Raw genomic sequence first — 20,873 nt, forward strand, 5'->3', positions numbered from 1 at the left:
TGGCCGCCGCCGCCGCCGCCCGTCTTTCCCCGGCGCTGCCAGGGCCGGGACAAAAGGCACACTGACACGTGATGGGAGCCGGGCTTCATAAATGGGACCGGAGCGGGGCGGAAGGCGGGGGGGGGGACGCGGTGGCGGCGGCGTGTGCCGGAGCCGCGCCGGGCGCCCGCCGGCTCCCGCGCTGCCTCCCCGCGCCGAGGCGGCGGCGGGCGGAGGCGGCGGCGGAGGACGAGGAGGAGGAGGGCGGCCGGGGGCGGCAGCGGCGGCCTGGGGGGGCGGGAGGCACATGGAGCGGCGGCGGCGGCGGCGGCGGGGCGGCGGAGCCCGGCGCGCCGCCTGAGCCCGGCGAGCGAGGGCGGCGGTGGTCGGAGAGGAGGCGCCGAGGGGAGGGAAGGGAAGAAGGGGAGGCAGCCGTGGGGGGGGGGGGGGGGGAGAAGTCTCCCACCTCCTCCTTCCCCTCGCCGGCACCGCCTCCTCGGCGCTCCCCAGTGCCGGGGTGCCCGGGCGGGGCGGCGCTCCCGCTCCCTGCCGGGGGTCGGCGCGGCCGGAGCAGGCGGGGGACGTGGCCGGTGCCGTGCGGAGGGTAAGGACGCCGCGGGGCGGGGAGGGCGGGGGGGGGGGGGAGGTGTGCGGCGGGTGCCCCGCCGGCCGGGGGCCGGGTAGCCGTCGTCCCCCTCAAAGTTTGTTGGCGGCGTGGGTGTGTGGGGGGGGGGGGGTGGTGGTGGTGGTGGTGGTGCGGGGGGTGACACCGCCTGCCCCGACGGCGGAGAGGCGGCTGCCTGCGGGAGCATCCCTCCCCGGGATCCCCGCGCTGCGGGGGGTGGGGGGGACCCGACGGGGACGGACGACGACGCCGGGGAGGAGCGCGGATCTCGCCCCTGCCCCGGGCACGGCCCCGCGCCGCCGCCGCCTCGGGCGGCTGGGGAGAGTTGGAGGGTGGCCCGCGGCCACCCGGGAGAAGAAGCCGGTGGCCCGAGGTACGTGGTTTGCTTTCGCGAGCCCGGCCGGAGGACGGGGGGACCCCGGTTGCCGGGGGGGGGGGGGAGAGCCCGGCGGCGGGCGGGCGGAGGTGCGGGAGGCTGGTGGCGGTTCTGGTGAACACGCGTCTATTCTTCTGTGCGCGGAGCCGGCAGCCGCCCGCGTTCCCGCAGGACCTTCTCTGGCATCGGAGGTTTCTCCTCTCGTCCGAACCCAGCGGGGACTGACGGCGGGTGGCGTTCAGGCCGGTTTCCCTGGGCGCTTTTCCTCCCGAAACTCTTGCCGTTGAGGCTGGGACCGAAATAAAAGGCGGTCCGTGGTGGTGTGCGCAGCGATGTTCCGTTAGATGTCACTTAGGCATCCAGCATCTTCAGAATATCCCGGTAGGGTTTTTGGTGGGTTGGTTTGTTTTTGTCTGAAATTCGGAGGTCTGGGGGGAAAACAGCCGGAAAAAGAGTGAGCTTTTTAAACTTCACGCAGTGTTTGTCATGTGAAATCTTCAGCTGTTGAGAAATAATTCTGGGTAACCAGATGGGCTTATTTTAAATGGGCATCTTTTTGTCTCAAAGACGCCTGCAAATCTCCATTGAGAACACCCCTGGATGAGGTATGTACCGAGCCTTTGGTGGGAGAGAGCTCGTTACTGTGATTTCAGTTCGATTAAGTAAAATGGTGTCAGAAGATGAAGTCCATAGTTTTCCTTCTTTCTCTAAAATTATCATCAGTGTTATTCTCTGTATGGCAGCAAATGTTCGTATTAACAGTTTCGGCATATGTTGTCTTCTTTCAGAAGATAAAGGGACGTATATAACATAAAGCCAGATAACAAAATACTCCTTCTTGAGTACCTACAAGTTTTTTAAAAAAAAAAAACGTGGTGTGGCTTTTTTAACCTGTTAAAGGTGTAGTAATGTTTGATTTTTTGTTTTTGTTCCTTAGCTGTATCGTCTTATTTTCTCATTGTTATTGTTCACCTTTTCTTAAAGGAATATTGCATTCTCTGCTGGGGGTGGCATTGCTGTTCACATGTACCAAGATCATGCAAAGGATCCGAGTGATATTTAATATGATATTTAGTAACAAAATGTACAACATTGCAGAAATTACATGGGTGTGCTTAATTCTTTTTGGATTACACCTCGTATCAACTGCTAGCATGGGTTTTCCCTTGTCAAGAAAGGAAAAAAACCGTGTGACTATAGTAGGAATATTTATCATGCAGGCAGAGTTTATTAAATCAGCCGTAAAAGAAATGAACGTAACATCTTTAAACAGTTTAGAAGATGAATGTGTAATTCCTGATTTGCTTGAGGTTAAAATTAGTTTTGTAGCAGTCAGGAACAGCTTTGCTTTATTATCTGTTGGTCTTTGGAATGAGAGGCAGAACCATTTTAAAAAAAAAACATTTTAAAGCAGAATTGATAAAAGCAATAACTGTTTGACTGAGCCAGCAGGCATCTATTGCCAGGGAAAAAAAAAAGTTGGCTAGGTAAAGAAATCGACTATTTGCTCTGAATTTACCTCGTCAACCATTCGATAACACCTAAACCCACAGTAATCAAATCAAAATACCTATAAAACTCAAGGTGAAGGTGGAAGCAGGTTATAGTATTGCAAGGATGAGCCGGTGGGCGCCTTTGATCCTGGCTGTTGTTCTTTGGTGAATTATGTTAGCTCAGTTGCATAAAGGACCCCATTAAGGGCTTTCATGCTCTGCTGAAGGAATGGCAGGTCTTAGCCAATGCAAGCCTTTCTTTCCCTTTCTCTGTTCACAGGTTTCTGATTGGGCAACAGAAGTTTAGAAATGAAATAACTTTTTTTTTCTTTTTAAGTAATTTCTGACTTTCAGCCTTTAACGGGGCCATCCCAAAATGCTTGCAGACTGTCATCCTGCTGCGAATTTTGGTGCTGAAAGTGTTACGCGCTAGAGAGGGAGAGCTGGGATGGCTTTCCGTTCTATTGAGTAGAGGTACGTGAGGAGATTAAGAGGCAAGGGAGAACCCAAACCCATGTAATCACTTAGTATTGCCCAGTAATTTTACAAATACATTGCCATTCCTGGTTCTGCAGGTCTCATGCGCTGTCTTCCACTCACCTAGTTTCTCTAGTTCTGCACATTTTAAGAGAAATTACTGCAACTTTTCTGACGCAAACTTCATGACCTCTTACTAGTCATGCCATCGGCTACCTAGGCATCCGCAGAATTAATTTTTCTCGACGGTGATTGCTCTTCCATTTCTTCGCAGATGTCTATATTGGCTTTATCCGAGTCTCCTCCTGAAACAGTAAATGATTTTAGGTATGTTTCACTGCAATTTCCCAAGTAGTTTAGGCTGTGTATAATGATGAATGCTCTACAAAACCACGCATCAACCACGTAAGTGAGAATTTGGAGATTTTTCTCTTCTCTAGCAGCAAATTTGCACAGTCTGCTGCTGATTTAAAATACGTACTGCGGACGACCCTAACACTGGGATTTGGCCAAGTTCAAAGCAGCTGTGCAGATGGACACAGAAGACAGAAGGCAGAGGGAAATAGACCCTTTTAATCATAACAAGGCTGCTCTTGTTTTCCTATCTATAGTGGAAATGCATGCCAGCCCCTCGTACTTAAAAGCAAGCTTGCAAATGTGCCAGAATAGACAGCAACAGCATTTGTTGTTAATGCAAACTTAAAAATGTGACAACCTGTCTTCTCAGTACTGCTCTTTACGTCTCCATTTCTAGACTGACACTGTACTGCTGCAAAAAGTGCACATCCGATCGCTGTCGGTGGGATAAGAATTTCCTCCCCAGAACTCAGGCTCTTTGAAAGTGCAGGGCTTTCTTAATGATTGCTGAAACCAGCCACGACCTGTCCTTTCGAAATGGTTATAATGACTTATAAATCAATTTCTCGTTAGAAAGAACTTTTTTTTTTTCTTTTTCCCGAAGGTGCCATTGTTGCCCATGAAAAATGATTGGGTTTGCAACATAAGGTTGGAGCACATTTTATTCTGCCATTTGTGCCTCATGCAGGGGCATTATGGTGATGCATACACCAAGCCTGGTTCTGCCTCTCTTCAGTAGGAACATCTTTTTTTGATCAAGCTACCCACATCCAAATTACAGATAAAATAGATACTTCACTACTGTGTGTGTTAGTATAATGTCACTCCTTAGACTTTGGCTGGACTATTGGTGAAACTGGATGTGTTACACATTTCAGATGTTGTTTTGTTTGTGTAGATAGAGACTAGATGGTATCAAATAATACCTCATCCTGTGTTAACCTGTTTTATGGCAGTTGTATATTCTTAAGAAAGGCGTGTTTACTCACTACAAAGTACTGAGCAGGAGCAGTTCTGTAGGGAATACTGTCAGTTCCCTTTCAGACCTCACTGGAGTAATTTTCATATTTCTGCATTTCAGGAAACATTTAAAAGTTTGTGCTTAGGGGCTTAGCGGGCTCCCACCTTCCCTTTTTGGTGAATGTGAAACATGCTCTCAGAAACCACTGGTTTTAGTCAGTTCTTTCTCTGTTTTAAGCAATGCAGTACTGGAGTCCAGACTATGCATGTGCCTGGAAAATTAGGTGGCATAGGTTTGGAGCATGTATATAGGTTACCTATATGTATATATACATGCAAAATAATTTTTACAGGATCTTGGTGATAGATGTATTTGGTTTAGATTCTTGCTTTTCCGCAGGAAGGCTGTGTATAAGGGAATTCAAAAAGGTAGTCAGCAGTCATCTTGCCTATATTTTCTGTACCTACACTTCTAGCTTGTCTCATCTCCTTGTCCTCTGGTACCAGGAATTTGAGTTTACGCATGACAAACACTACTGCAGCGTTTGTGAGACTTTAGTTGTTTCTCTAGGCATGTGTATGTGTTTGTGTATGTCTATCTGTGAGTTTATGCATAGAAATATACACACACACACACACACACACACACACAAAGAAAAAGTCATAACTCATCCCTTGGTATCTTTTAACTATTTCTCAAAATCTGGTGTAATTTTGGCTGGAGTCTCTCCGCAATTTGTTGTTCTGGCTACTTGGATATCGGATTCTACTGTAATTCTTTCTCACTTCTCCTCTGGTCTCCCTCTCTTCTTTTTTTAAAAAAGAAAAGCATCTGCATATTTCGAAGACACGCACCATTGCCAAGCAATCTGGTGTAGTGGCTTAATATGCTGGCAAATAATTTCACAAGTTGTTTGTGTGTGTGAAGGCAGTATATTTGAATATCATTATATTCTGAATGTAGCTATGAAGAGAGTTATCTGAGCTTATTTAAATTTTATGAAAGGCCAGACAGCTCCAGAAATGAAAGAATGTTTTACATTTTTTAATTGGAGTGCATATTTTCATCCTTTGCTAATGCTGATGGCGTGGGACATCGCCTTTACCAAAAGCCTTTCTGTCCTAGCTTCTGAGCACTGCCAGTACTTAGTGGCCTAATAACAATTTTCGGGAGAAGCAGACTCCTGAGGACTGAGGTAGAAGGGATGTTGCTTTGCGATGTGTTGCTGACTTTCTGTGCACTAACTTTCAGTCATTGCTTGCAAACCCCTCTTCCCTTTTCCCCTTGTGGTGTGCTTACCCGCTGGATGGGTCACCCACTGGCTCCATTTGAGCCCTTTCTCTTCCTTTCCACCTCTGAGGGCCGTATCCTGTACTTCATTTTCTTTAAGCAGTTTGATTTTTATTAATGTCCCTGGCCAGATTTGCTCAGCTGATCTCTCCTGAGTGTCCCCAGCTCAGTCCCATGTGCCAGCGCGTACAGCGCTGTCCTTTTCCGTGACCTTACCGAGGATGGCTTCTCAGAGCCCTGTGCGTCTTCCTTCGCTGTTTGAATACACATCAGAAATGGACTTTCAAAAGAGCAAGTCCTTGCCTGCAGAACAGTGGGTCAGTTCTTTCTTTACAGTGAGATCTGAAAATCCCACTAGCTATATCCTTCAGCTTACGGAGGTGTCTCTGAAGTTCGGATAGCTCAGAAGAGGAGGGAGGTTTTTCTCTCGTGAGTTTTCTCCTTCGCCTGATCTGCTTTCCCCACACCGATCACAAAGGCAATTCTTCTCTTTCCCTAAAATCTGGATGCCTAACTCCCGGTGGCTCCTTCCACTTGGGTCTTCCTCTCTTACCTTTCCCCAGTTTGCTCCCGTCTCACCTGGAGACGTCCTATTCCCTGTATGAGGAAAGTAGTTATCTCTCCTCTCTCCTCCCAATCCCCTTCACACCGATCACTTAACCCGCATTACCTTTGCTCTCAGCATCTCCTTGCTACCTTGCTATCTCACAAAGTCCTTGATTAAAACTTGTTACGGCCACAGTTTGTTGCGTGGGCGGAGGCAGACAGGCACTCTGTGCAGTTTATGAGAGTTCTCCCTGGAGCCTGATGTTTTTGCTACCCTTCTGTCTCTCATCCCTACTCTTTTAATAAAGTTCACTTATATTTTCCGCTGCAAAAAAATCGTGCCCTTTTTTGTTCTGCTCTGGCCATTTCATGAAAGCTGTTTTCTTGGAGTGGTTATGTCTTCCCCCCCGCCCCCCAATGTGTTTTTTCCCCAGTTTCATCCTCTAGACGTTACATTCTTCTGGGGACCTTTAGCGTTTAGCCTCCAGTGGAGCCTGGGTCTTTTATGTCCTGCTCTGCTCTTTCAAATGACTTCTCTCCCTTCAACTACACGTTGTGTGTTAAGCTGCTGTCTCTTCTAGGTACTTCAGGAGACTGACTGTTCAGTCCCCATCTCTTTTGCACCTGGCTGGGCTTCTCTGTCTCCATTTAACATTTATGTCAATTCTGCTCAGCAGCAGTAAGCTCCTGCACCTTTTGGCGTTAGAGAATCGCTAGAAAAGAGGCTGGAAATGAAGCAATTTCTGTTGGAATATTGAAATCCAAGATAAGCCCTTTTGTGAAAAAGAAAAAGTTTGAGAGTTCAAAATTGACCAGATTAATGAGTTCTCTTCCATTTTCTTTAAAATGTAAATACCGTAACATTGTATCAAACTTTTCATATTACCTGTTCCTTCTGCTTTGTTGGGAAATGGGTCCCTAAACTGGGGCTGATTTTAAGCAAATACCAGGTCACTCTTGCTTCACTGCTTCCCTTTCGTCTGAGCCTTTCATACTTCAGCAAGCCTCTTCATCCTCTCCCAAAACTCTGTCTTTACATGAAATTAAGATGTATAAAGTAAACTGTGAAAGATCTTAAAATCCCGTGTTGTTTTAAGATAGCCACCTCCTCCTTCCCTCCTTTCTCCCGAAAGCCAGGCAGACCAGCTAGCTGTAGTTTCCCATTAACGTGACCCTGATGGTCCCCTTGCTGGTTTGTGACTTCAGTACTTCATCTTGTCTCCGACTTGGTAGGAAATGTGTGTGTAGGGGGCTGTATTTCACAAGCTGAGGAGTTTCGAGCGAACTCAGGAGCTTTGGGGGTTTTTCACAGGCAGATGGGGCAGCTGTCCCTGCTCTTCCCCCTGCGGCTGGGTGGGATGTGGGAGACACATCCTTGGTTTGCTTAATTCAGAGAAGGGGCTTCAATCTAAGCCTCTCAGTCACAACGTGTGCACCCTGCCTGCTGGAATATCAGTTAGTGCCTTTATTTCTGGATGTTTAACTCTTGATCCCACATGGAACAACTGGAGCGGTTTAGAGACGGGCGGCAGAACAGGGGGGCTGCCAGCGCGCTCACCTGGCTTGCAGGAGGGCAAAGTTCGGGTCCTTCACCCGCACCAAACCAGGTCTTCAACCTCGCTTTTGAACCTCTCTGATCTTAGACAGACGCATATGCCCCGGCCGTTTGGGAGGTAAGGCACAGTCTTCTTTTCTCTGTGCCTGCAAGTCACCTATGGTAAAACTGGTACACACATCTCGCCAACAAAATTTTGGAGGGAGGAAATGATGTTATTTCTTTTAAAAACATTGTCGGTCACTGATTAACGCTCTGTTTTCCCCCTTGTTTTGTTTTTGCCGTTCAGATTGTCAGCTGCTGGATGCTGGCGTGTGTCACGTAGGGGCAGTTTGCCCCCAAATTAGAACAATCCAGCCCCTATCCTGCTAGCATGCAAACGGTATGTTAATTAACATAAATAACTATGTGGCTGTTGTTTCTTGCTAATTAAGGTTCAACTTGCCAAAGATATCATCACGTTACATAAGAACAAAATTTGGTTCAGTACTTGCATGCCCTGGTTTACCCCATAGCCAATAGTGCCTTGCTGTAACTGGAAGACAGCATCCCTCATTTGCTCCTCTCCTAGTGTCTGTGGTCCTTCCCGATCCCTCACGCAGAGAAAATTCCCACCGAAGTGAATGCAAGTTTTCCTGAATTAGGAGTGACAGCATATTTGCTGTTTATAGCCTAGGAGTAGCACAGTGTTGGAGATGGAGTAGTAAAACAGTAAATAGGATAGGGGTAACATTGCTTTCACATTCTTCTCAACATGTGTTTTTTCCTTGCTCGGTGTTCCCGAGCCTTCGAGTGCCGTTTCTCAGACTGCGCATTTCTTTCTCCAAGGCTTAGAAACCTTGTTCTGTCCTCGAAGCAGTATCGTTCATCGCCATATGGGATAAGGTAATTATTAGCCATATAAATTTTCATTTTATAGGACAGTTCTAATTCCTGGAGGCCAACAGTTACTATGGTAGATCTCATTTCTCTCAGCTGACTACGCAGGAGTATAAATTACTGCTGTTTCTCCTGTGGTAGTACTTTGCAGAGCCAGTTTGGTAGGAGTCCCAGTGTACTGGGCACTATGCAAACTTAGAAGATAAAGCTCTTCTCTGAAGGACTTACAAGCTTTATAACATGTAAGCAAGGAGAATGCATTTACATATTTTTACGCATTCAAAAACTATGTTTCAATTATACCTACTTGTCCTTTAGCCTGTTCTTAATTAGCTGTGGGTATCATAGAAGAAATGTATAGACATGGAGATCAAAATATTTTCTAAAATAGAAGCTAGAAGGGTTTGATTGCAGATTTCCCTTTGTTGTTTTGATTCCTTTTCTTGCCACGTCAACATTTTTGCAGTTATCGGTAGCATCATTGTATTGCTCATAATTACTTTCCAAGGAAGAACGCAAATATTCACTATTTCTATTCAGGCTATTAAAATTGCTCTATCAATCATCCTGGTTGGAAAATGGTAATAAATTCGGCCCTTTCTTTAGACAACAATAAAAACTTTCCAGCCCTCCCTCTCCCCCAGAACAACAGGAGAAGGTAGGTAATAGCATTTTAATGAAGTTGCGTTCTTGTTCCTCGAGTGAACTGGTCCTGTGGACCAACAAGAAGTCCAGGGGAGGTATAATTCCCCCTGTTGTCCGAGCCGAGTTAGCAGCCTTTTACGTATCACATGTTTTAGATTTTACCTAAGGGGTCTTCATATTCTGATAGCGTCCAAGCTTTTTTAAGGCTATGTGTAACCACACAGCGGAGGGCAGTACTAAGACTTGCCCCCTCACCTCTTCACTAATTCTTTGGCTTTGAGGGCAGAGCCTTACAAAGTTGTGTCTTCAACCTTCAGCTGATGTTTAACACCTCCTGTGTTTGAACCCCGGTAAAGCAGGCTGGAAGAAAGGGCTGGAGGAGGTGAAATGCAGGTCTCTGCAGACAGCTAAGCGGTGTGTTTGTAAAAGCCGCTCCATCTAGTGGCAGTCCCTTTGCACAGCTGGTCCGGCAGTGCCCATCAACAGCTGCCCGCTGATGGGAGGAAAGTCTAAAGTGGTGTTCAGCTACGGGTTTTCTGGTTTTGGTCTTCCAGATAAAAGATGCTTGAAATGTTGTATCCATTGTTTAATCCTTACCCGTAATCATAATTCATTACTTGCTGTGAATTGCTGCATGCAGTCATGGAAATATATCGAAAATTTTGAGTGCCGGCATCAGCGCGGGCTCTTCCTCATCTTTAATCAATGCTTCGGTTCTTTTTAAAGCTGTTTTAAAGTGAGTGAGGTAATAGAGCTCATTTAAGGAAGGGATGAAGCGGAGAGCTTTGGAGACTCAAAGGCTCTGTTGGAAGAGCGGACTCAAAGGCTCCCCTCCCTCGCTGCCGCCCTTCGTGTAGGGGACCTGGCTGCAGCACACGGCCGTCTCCCCAGCCCCGTCCAGAGAGGAGGGATCTGTGCAGGGGACCCTTGTCCTCCAGGGAGGCTGTGAGAAGCCACAGAGGCTCCCAGGGTATTTCATGTAGGGACGGTCATGGGTCCTGAGCAGGATCGGGTTGGGTTGGGTTGAAGCCAACTGCAAAGAGCAGCGTGGCCACGTGGCGTGGCCTGTCCAGTTTTCGCGGGCATTGCCTGCTCGCCACTCTGGGTTCGGACAGAAGAGCTCAGAGCCAAAATTTGTACGGCACCGGCACGTGCACCTGACCGAACGAAAAGACCAAGAACTAGACCGCTGGTTCTGCCATTGGCTTTTCAGTCTATGTCAAATCGTGCAACACCTCACACTGTGACCTGGACTCTCCTGACGACTGCAGTGCCAAAAGCCCAGTCTTGTTTTCACTAGACAGCTGTGGAAAACCTCACTGATCGCTTCAGTGCATTTCAGTATTGTAGCTTATACCGGGACAAGCCAGTATCTAAATTAAAATAAACAAAATGCCAGTAAAGTGCAATTCCAGATCGGGCGAATGGCTGTTTTACTGCAACTTTAATAAAAATCAACTGCTACTTGAATAGGTGCATGCACACATACTGCTAGAAATTTCCAATTATGATATTCCCAGCAGCAAACAAAAACAAAATTAATGTCAGCTGCATCCCCCAAAGCCTAAACTACACCACTAATGAACTCCCAAGTACTCTCAAACAAAACTCTCTTTGCAGAGAAAATAAGGTAGAAATTACTGTAATAATCTCAATGTAAAAATACAGAGGGAAAAAAAATCATTGAAATTCAGAGTAGGACTTGCCTCTCCTGATCCCATTAACCGTGTTGTTAGCATAGCATATGCATGCATAGTGATATTGTCACATAACTCACTGCCACCTTCAAAAGAGCACGCAGGAATTTGTGTTCTTTCATTTGTATTTCAAACAAAGGTAGGGGTTGCATGGCGGCTTGCACCTTATTCTGAGGAAGTCTATACTTAACATGACTCCAGCAGGAACCAGCTACCTCCTAACAATTTGTTTGTCTGTCTAGCAGAAGTGCTCAGTTGCATACAATTTTTGAAGCTTTACTCGAACGTAATCTTCTTGACATGGGGCTGTGGCTTTAATCATTGAAATGGTTGTCTTTCTTCTGTCAGAAATAAGCTGGAATAACAGAGAACACCACAGCCATCTTTACGTGGTTTTAGAACTACTTGATTTATTTAATATTTTTGGGGTAGTTTTCGAATGAATAACACATTCGTCACTTCTGGTTTTAAATTGGTGTTACAATGCCAAGTTTAAAGTTGCCAGACTTCACCCAAAGCAGATTTGTCAGTTGTCAGCAGGGTCATCTTTGCATCTTGTAACATCTGCAAATTCTCTTAGGAACAGCTGTAAAGCACCTTCTGGAAGAAAAGTGCCTTACGTATTGGATTATTGCTGTTCATTTTTGATGTGTGCTTCAGTCACATTTCCCTCCCTGACTGCTCACACCCTCAAAATTAAATTCCTTAATATTGTCTGTCTCGCTAATAATTATGTTGTTATTTGCTGAGCAAACGATGTCTGCAAAAGCTGACACAGCCAGTGTGTATTGTGTGTTAGACTATCCCGGTAAGGCTTGTTCGTACTCATCCTTGTTTGCAGCACTAGAGTTGCAGTGTCTTCTGGACGTCTAGGTTCATATATTCCCTTTAACACTCAATGTCCAGACCCGCTGAATCAAATGCAAAACTTTAAAGAACTGTGGAAAAAGTTGTGAGTGTTCAGATGCTATGTGTAAGTGCAGTATAAATATCTCATCAGCCAGATGATCTCTGCTTGTTTTGGAAATGCGTGTGATTCCTTCTGTTTTTAAGTGTTGGTATTGTTGTAGAGAGGAACCCTTTTCTTCTTTCTTTCAGTTTTTATGGGAAAACAGCTGTGGTACCTACTGTGCAAGTTTCCTCTTTAGGAGTTGGGGTGATCAGTACTCTGGGTTTTGGCAGATAATCCTTCGTGGCCTTTCTGGCCATTTATTGTCAGTTGTGTAAAGTGAACAGGTTAAGTCAGTACAAGCCTATATGTGGCATCTGGGATTTCCTGAGTGTCACAAACAATTTCTTCCGTTCTCAAAGCATGAAGAAGCTTGGTTTTGCTCCTGTTGCTGATGTAAGCTTCGAAGTGTCCCATAGCAGATGCAGAATAGCTGTAGCACACCAAAGCAGTGATTCTGGGTCTTCTTTACATTCAGACCACTCTCAGCCACTCTGGCAGTGGAAGGGGGCCCTAAAGCAGATGTTCAGTGCATATTCAAGACATATTATATGGGCAAAGTTATATAAAGGAGCACAGCATAAGAAGAGCTGTAAGACCTGTCTTACATGTTGATGCATGCAAGATGCTCAGATGCTGATGAGGGTGCTCTCTCAAGGGTACCCTGACCGGGAATTGCAGCCTGCAGTTAATCACCATCCATGAGCAAAGGCTGGGCATGATGGGACTCAGAGACCACTGGCTACCCAAGGACCTTCTGCTGGGCTCCCCCTTTCTGAGGGGACAGAATATTTTTGAGGGTGTCCCCAGTGGGACAAGTTACATTTCCCTACTTCTCACAGGAGCAGTGGCTCCTGGTCCCTTTTGCCTGGAGTTTTGGCCAGAGCTGCACTCTGACCCAAACTTGGCACCATGTTTTTCTAGGCAAGCGTGAACTGCCCTGATTGAGGCTTCTGATCTATGCAGAACGGATCACTGGTGCACTCGCTGACTTAGCTGTGCCCGTCACCTTTCCTGAAACTGTGGACAAGGCTGGGTAACAACCCGCCTCCCCCATATAGCCCAAACATCCCATTTACCTTGGTTTGCTTAGCAGAAGGAAGGAGTAGAGTAATGAAGCTATATCTAGATCCCTATATTTGTGGATGAAATACCTTGCTAATAAATTTGCAGTAACAAATGCAGGATGTTAGTAGACCTCAGATTGCTGTAACAGGGTAATCTGAATATACAGGCATACGGGGCGAACTGTGAAACTTAAGAGTGCATGGCTCTTTCCCTGTCCCCTCTCTGTTGTCAGGTTTTCAAAACCCTGGGTGCCTTTTGAAAGAAAAGCAATGAAGGTGATGATTCAGTTTAATGCTGCTCTTGCAGTGGCACTTGGTATTATCTAAATGAAGCAAGCCCAAGGAATATTGGTCAGCAAGGTACTTTGCAATCAGAAGCCAAGTTCAGATCTAGAGAAAAATACCTTTCTGGTGGAGTGGCTCAGAAGGTTTTGATGAGAAATGAAAATTACTTTCCTGTGGAATACTCAGTTCCCTGTGCCTCCGTTTTTCACGTCGCTTCTTAGCGTAACTCAGTTTTAGTGAAATCTGGGTGATTTCTTTCTAAGTGCTCGACTCACCCGGATTCCCGCAGGTGGCAAAGGCTAGGCCTGCACTGAATACAAGCGAAAGGTTGATTTTGTTTGACACAGTCGAACTAAGTTGTTTGTGGAGTTCGTCTCCCTGTTTATCTTAATGAAGTCTGATCTTTTCCCCTTCTAGGATTTCCTCCAATGCATTTTTCCCTCCCCCAAGTCCTTCTGAAACCAACAAGACTGGGGTTATGAAGTCAATCCTAGATGGCCTCGCAGATACAACATTCCGAACAATCACGACAGATCTCCTTTACGTGGGCTCCAACGATATCCAGTACGAAGACATGAAAGGCGACATGGCATCCAAGCTGGGATACTACCCCCAGAAGTTCCCTCTCTCTTCCTTCAGGGGTGATCCTTTCCAAGAAAAAATGACTGCGGGAGATGATCCCCTGTTGAGCATTATTCCCTCCGATCAGGTCAACATCACAGAGTTTTACAACAAGTCCCTGTCCACGTTTAAGGATAATGAGGAGAACATACAGTGTGGGGAGAACTTCATGGATATGGAGTGCTTTATGATCCTGAACCCCAGCCAGCAGCTGGCCATCGCCGTGCTGTCGCTCACCCTGGGCACCTTCACGGTCCTGGAGAACCTCCTCGTCCTGTGCGTCATCCTCCACTCCCGAAGCCTCCGGTGTAGACCCTCCTACCATTTCATCGGCAGCCTGGCTGTGGCCGACCTCCTGGGCAGCGTGATTTTTGTCTACAGTTTTGTGGATTTCCATGTTTTCCACCGGAAGGACAGCCCCAACGTCTTCTTGTTCAAACTGGGTGGAGTTACAGCCTCCTTCACCGCCTCCGTAGGTAGCCTTTTCCTCACGGCAATAGACCGGTACATATCTATACACAGGCCACTAGCTTACAAAAGGATTGTTACCCGACCAAAGGCTGTCGTAGCGTTTTGTGTGATGTGGACCATCGCTATTGTAATAGCTGTTCTTCCTCTGCTCGGCTGGAACTGCAAAAAGCTCAATTCCGTTTGTTCGGACATTTTCCCTCTCATCGATGAGACGTACCTGATGTTCTGGATCGGGGTCACCAGCGTCCTCTTGCTGTTCATTGTCTATGCCTACATGTACATACTGTGGAAGGCTCACAGCCACGCTGTTCGCATGATTCAGCGGGGCACACAGAAAAGCATAATCATCCAGTCTACGGAGGATGGTAAGGTACAGATCACTAGGCCCGATCAAACTCGAATGGACATCAGGTTAGCCAAAACCTTGGTCCTTATCCTAGTCGTTTTAATCATATGCTGGGGCCCTCTCCTCGCCATCATGGTGTACGATGTCTTTGGGAAAATGAACAAGCTCATCAAGACTGTCTTTGCCTTCTGTAGCATGCTCTGTTTGCTGAATTCAACAGTGAATCCCATCATCTATGCTCTGAGGAGCAAGGACTTGCGACACGCCTTCCGCAGCATGTTCCCCACCTGCGAAGGAACCGCGCAGCCCCTCGATAACAGCATGGAGTCTGACTGCCAGCACAAACACGCCAACAACGCGGGGAACGTGCACAGGGCTGCCGAGAGCTGCATTAAGAGCACAGTTAAGATTGCCAAAGTTACCATGTCTGTCTCCACGGACACGACTGCCGAAGCGTTGTAAGGCACAGACTTCTCAGCGTTGCGAGGAAAGGAGTTAGTTTAAAAAAAAAAAGAAAAAAAGAAAAAAAAAATCAGCAACAGAGAAAACCAAACCCGTGGCTTAACGTGTTTGTACCCTCCTGTAATATTTTTTTGGTTTGTCATTGTAAGCTAAGCAATGATTGTGTTAAGAGCATTACCATCAGCCAGTTCTTCAGGTTTTACAATTAGGGATTCAAGCTAAATTTTCAGAAGTTTTTTTCTCAAAAAGTGTTTACTGAATAATAGTAAGTTTCCTGAAAGAGCACAGAGAAAATACCAGGTTAGCAATGGTTCCTTTTGGGGCTGCGAAGAAAAATTGTGAAACCTAATTGAAAACTAATGCATCCTAAACCAATACCATGAAATAAGAAAAAAAGCCTTGTAATCATGCTGTTCATTTCAATGTGAAGTGTATTTCACGTCTGTAAGTAATAAGAGTTTTTGATTTTTTCCAAAAGCGGCAGTGCTGAGTTTTAGAGGTTTTGTAAAACGTGTCGTGTCCTGTGAATTGTATGCTGTTTTATTATGTGTTATTGATATTTGTCTGATTAAACAAAGTGATAAGGTAGACTTCCGTGGAAGTAATGTGAAATGTGATATGTAAACCCCATTGAAAACACTTACTGTATTTGAAGAATTCCTATGAGCTATTTTGGAAATTTTACACTTTTAGTGGTCTTCTGTGGACTTAGAGGAGAGGCTTTGTGTTCTACTAAAATTATTTCCCCACTACCTTTATACTTTCACATGCATACGAGAGTAACAGCAACAAAGGAATAGAGGAGGAAAGTAAGAGAGGAATGCATTGGTTCAGACTTTTAAATACCACTGCGTTTATACAGAAGGACGTTTATGGTTGTACAGACTATCGCCCTGCTCTTGGGCGTTGAGTGAATACGAACACTGAAAAGCGAAGGTCCCGGATATTGGCTCCTTTAACAGGCAACTGGTTTGAAGCCACGTGCTGGTGCTGGACCACTGAAGACAGCATGTGTCAGACTCAATGTGCGATGTTATCACTGTGCAGTCGATGTATACTTGAAGTGTGTCGCATTCCTGTATCCCAGGTTTAAGCAGATTCAGAGCCTGAGATGCCAAACTCCCGTCTTCACTAAAAGAGGAGGAAATATTGTCAGACTTAGACATTTTCTTATTGTGTGAGCGTGTATATAAATAAATATCTATGTGTGTGTATGTGTGTGTGCGTGTGTGCGTGTGTGTGTAAGTATACTAATCAGTGTGAGTCATGGTAGCATAACTAAGATAGGACACTATGACCAAATGTAAACTGTATTTCTTGTTGCACGCTTTGCACACGAATTCTGTTTCTAAAATTGAGTTCTTCCAACTGATTACTGATGAAAGTACCGTATTAAGAACATCCGCATCCACTCTGAGAGGTGTATCCACGTGCTAGAGAGAGCGACCTTTCAGTTGTACTTGAGCATAAGGGGAACAAGAGGCAGAGCGTGGCGTGAGCCTGCACTGACAACTGCAGTGGCTGTCAGTGGTGTTCCTGAAAACAGAGAAAGCCAGAAATAAATTATAATCTGTTTTAAGGCCATCAGTATTCAAATCTGATTGCTTGAAATGAGGTTGAGTCTCACTGTGAAACCAGAATACAGATGACAAGGTTTGACACTGTCAGCTTTGAGGAAGGAGCTATTGAAGGAAAACGGTGACTGTTCCGTGGTGGGATTGTTTCTGCAGCCTGGGACTTTCACGAGGAGCATGTCACTGGATAGTCTTTGAGGCATGGATATTCTGTAATTCTGTTCTGCATCAGAAGGTCTGGGGTCCTCTCCTCTGCTGCCTTGCTTTTTTGGGCCGTTTCCTCACCCTTCTTCTGGCCGATTTCTGCCGAAACAGCTGCGAAGGCGGCTTAGCCTGTTAGCTAAGCTTGCCGATGCTTGCCGCGAGAGGGGTGACCCCCTCCGTGGCACCGGGCGAGCGGAGCCGGATCCGTGCTGCCCTGCCGCCCGTCCTCGGGGGGGTACGCAGGGAGGCGGGGGGCAGCAGCCCCGGGTCTCGGGCCGCCGCGGTGTCCCCGTGGCGTTTCTGATGATGCCTCAGCCCGGCCCGTTGCGGCCAGCGGCTCCGCGGGGCCGCAAGCGGCTCCAAGGTCGGGCCCGGCGAGGGGTGGCACGTCTGAAAGATCTGGTGGGGCGAGGTGCTGAGCAGGGGCTGGAGGACGCAGGGGTACTTTCCTGCTCGCCCCCCCTCCCCTGCAGCTTACCTGGGAGGTAGGACGGGGCACCACGCTCTCGAGGGGGCCGCGGCAGTCGGCCGAAACCGGCGGGTTGCAGAGGATTCCCGGGGGACGTGCGAGTTCTCCTTCTGAAAGATCTTTCTCCTGTCGAGGTCTAGTCCGTCCTAAAGCAGTCCTCTTGGAGGAGGCAGGGAAAGCCCGTGTGAAGTGTAAAGGTGTTTTAAGAGCCATTTTTGAAACTGTCTTCTTGTGAATTAAATGCAAACTTCGTGGACTTTCGTTGTGCATTCAAGTTCTAAATTTTACATGATAAATCATGGGACAATGGGGCTGTCTTGGCACTTAACTTGGTGCTTACTGATATAATAAGAAATAGCATCCTGTGAAATGTTACTGTCTGTCATCAGTATCTTCATTTGCATAATGAGTTTTTCTAAAGCTCTGGGAACTCTGTCGGTTCACTTGGAACCATTTATTAAAGAGGTGGCAACAATTTCCCTACACGTTGCACACTAAGTAGAACTACTCTTTCATTAGAAAAATCTGCCGTTCCAAGATAAGCTGTACTTACACTTCAGCTTTAGGTATTCCCAGTTTGCAGTTGCCTACCTTCACTTAGTGATAGCACAGCCAAACGATAACTTGTGTTCCACGGCCACCCACACCGTCGTCATCGACCAACCAACAATAGTTGCAGTTACATATACGTACCAACTCCAAGTGTTGCGTATCTACCGAGAAGACCATCTATGTCATATGTGTGCAGAGTTAGATTCTCAACAGTCTAATTGTATATTTGTATAATATAATCTCCTCGATGCTGTGCAATCACTATCCACTTGCACTGGCCTTTCGATAAAAATTTTAGTGTGTCTATTGTGAGATAGACAGCGCATTTTACCTGCTGTTATTGGGCTGAATGTATGTAAATAAGTGAAAAATAAAAAAAAGTCATCTGTACAAGCAGTGGCCTAAAAAGTCTGTAATTGTAGACTAGGACAATTGTTGAAGTTGCTGTGACATCTCAGATGCTACCTTTGAATAAACTGTTTACAGGGTCTCTTGGGATGCTGTTTTATAGTGAAGGGAAAATCTTTCCTTGTGATAATATGAGGTAAAGAAATTGGATTACCTGAGCTTTTTATTTCCAGTGTTTCAAAGTGGAGAACATAACTCTTTATTGTCTGTAAATCTAACATTATTACTTCCTCTTAGAAGAATATTGTATCATTAGATGTTTGTTTGAGCTGGTAACATCCTTGCAACTGCTGCAATATTTTTCATTAGCAACCTGTATAATAGTTTGTACACAAGTACAGTTCAGATTGTCATGAAAAGTAGCTTTGACCATTTACCTACCAGTAGCAGAATAGTATTTCTGTAAGATTTCCAGTGTATTCCTACCATATCATATTTTATTTCTATAATGTAATTAAACTGTTATTTATTCAAGGAGAAAAAGTATTCCTCTACTTTTTTGTTTTCCAAATTTTGAGATAACTGAGGAAGCCACGTGATGATGCTGCCTCATCCCACAATCTGGTGCTCTACGTTTTGTTTATAAGTTTGTCTGTCAGATTCTGAAACAACTGCTTAAACAACTTGACAACAGGTTGTCAAGCTTTGTGGGTTTTAATTGTACGTTGATATGTTTGAAGGAGGAGGTAGATGATATATTTTATATTTGTGTATTCAGTACTATGGAGACAAGAGAGAAATGACATAGTTAAAACTGAATCGCCTGTTTCGTTATGTAGGCAATTTCCCCTTTCCTCTGTATTAGCCAAAATGCAATAAATCGATTTTGCCTTCCTCAGATGCATATGTTTGCACAGAGATGTTACATTAAGACAAACCCATATACTTCAGGAAAACAAAACACAAAAGAAAGGAATACAAACTAAAATAGTGCTGCCAACAGCAACGATGACCTAAATTAGTTTTTTGTGGTTGTAAATGTAATCAAGGGCTTGAGACGAACAAAAAGTTAGTCTAGTTTTGGCCAGTGCCAGTGGGGGCAGAGTTGTGGGGGGGGGCATGGTGAAGTGGTCCAACAGGGATGCACAAAAGCTGTGCAGGGAGAGCAAGCTCAGCCATGCCACTGCCTACGGGGCACAGTAAAGTGCTCCCACCGCTGCACATCCACAACTGAAAGGAAAGGTTGAAAAAACACTTAGAATCTCTTTGTGGTCCCACACGCCCAACCCAAAGCCCACTAAATGCTGTAGAAAGGTCCCTGCCCATTTCAAAGGATCAGTTTTCCGTATGACTTAATCTCAGATTCATGTTACTTGGGCAATTTTCCTTCTCCACATTCACGGTTTGAAAACAGGGAGGTCCTTAGGGGATGAAGTGAGCGTGTCCTGGGGCTTTGGATCATGGCTGGGCCACAATATCTGTATTTTTAAAAATTAGGTCACTGATGAATTGAGAAAGTCTTGGCAAAACAAAAGCAACTAGAAATGAAAGATTAGCTCTTAATCTTGAACTGCATGCTACATTTAAAGGACAAAGTCTGAACATTTCTGCTGAAAGCTGTCACTTCCAAAGCAGCCAGGAGACAATTCCCACTCTATTTGCATGCTCACTAGAAAATAGGGGCTATACTGCCACAAACCGACAGTTCCTCTTGATGGTAACACCTGACTGTGTTTGTAAGTCTATTCTAAACAACACAAGAGGAAATAATGACAACTTTCCAAGCAACTGCTTTCCCACACTATACCAGCTCAGGAAGTGTGCGGGCAAATATACTGTCATGATTTCAGCCTTTCACGTTAACATCCATTACTGTTTCCGCTCTTCTGACAGTTGTTTCAAGAAGTCGCAATATCATCATGCATGCACATCATCAATAAAACATCTGCATTCTGTTCTTTTAAAAAAAAAAAAAAATATGTGTTGTCCTCAGTGAAAGTCCAGCTTTGGCTTGATTTGAAAATTATAATATCTGGGAACAGATTATAAAAGAAGAGAAAAACATCATTTTGCCTGTGTTTAAGAAAGAATGGGGGGGTTTATTTGACAGTTTGGAATACATGTCTTCCTCCATTCTGCCTTTGTCCATTGGTCTTTTTAGGTAATGGATATAAAGAGTTTTCTTTAAATGGCGGCACAATGTATGAAACACATGATTGCCTTTAACAGGGCTCCTTAATATGAACGGTCATCTAATACTAATCTTTAAAATTCATTTAGGAGAAAAAGTGATAAGGCCAAGGTAATCTTAATGACTAGGTATGACATGCCCTGGTATTGCTTTCCAATAAATCATCTTTGGTATTCAGAGCAGCACTCAGTTTAATGTTAAAGCATATTAAGGTATGGAATCCTGTCTCAATAAAGTCACTAAGAATTTTTTATTGACTTCAGCAGAAATGATATCTTACCCCAGGTTTTCAAACTATGAGTCTGCATTTGGAAAGTGCAATTTTATATTCCATTGTATTTGCATTTTCACTGACATTAAAACAATGATTAGACAGAATGAGTAACAGCCTCTATATTCATTGGGGGTTTTTTACCTCCAAAATAATCTATTTTGAATTCTGGTGGGTCAATGC

At 45.4% G+C, this 20,873-nt stretch overlaps 1 protein-coding gene across 11 annotated transcripts; it reads left to right on the forward strand.

The window, feature by feature from the left end:
- The first annotated feature begins 327 nt into the window (after positions 1 to 327).
- Positions 328 to 19,128, forward strand: CNR1 (cannabinoid receptor 1). 11 transcript variants are annotated; one of them, XM_029999069.2, is made up of 4 exons: positions 328 to 583; positions 7,949 to 8,041; positions 8,488 to 8,544; positions 13,599 to 19,128. In XM_029999069.2, exon 4 carries the CDS (start codon positions 13,660 to 13,662, stop codon positions 15,079 to 15,081), a length of 1,422 nt encoding a protein of 473 aa, XP_029854929.1. In that variant the 5' UTR covers positions 328 to 583; positions 7,949 to 8,041; positions 8,488 to 8,544; positions 13,599 to 13,659; the 3' UTR covers positions 15,082 to 19,128. The 11 variants fall into 11 exon arrangements, with proteins under 11 accessions (XP_029854929.1, XP_029854983.1, XP_029854921.1 ...); XM_029999090.2 differs by lacking the exon at positions 328 to 583 and adding an exon at positions 734 to 977; XM_029999052.2 differs by lacking the exon at positions 328 to 583 and adding an exon at positions 1,377 to 1,585.
- Positions 19,129 to 20,873: the final 1,745 nt, after the last annotated feature.

This window comes from Aquila chrysaetos, chromosome 2 (genome assembly GCF_900496995.4).
Source record: "Aquila chrysaetos chrysaetos chromosome 2, bAquChr1.4, whole genome shotgun sequence".
NCBI lineage: Eukaryota > Metazoa > Chordata > Aves > Accipitriformes > Accipitridae > Aquila > Aquila chrysaetos.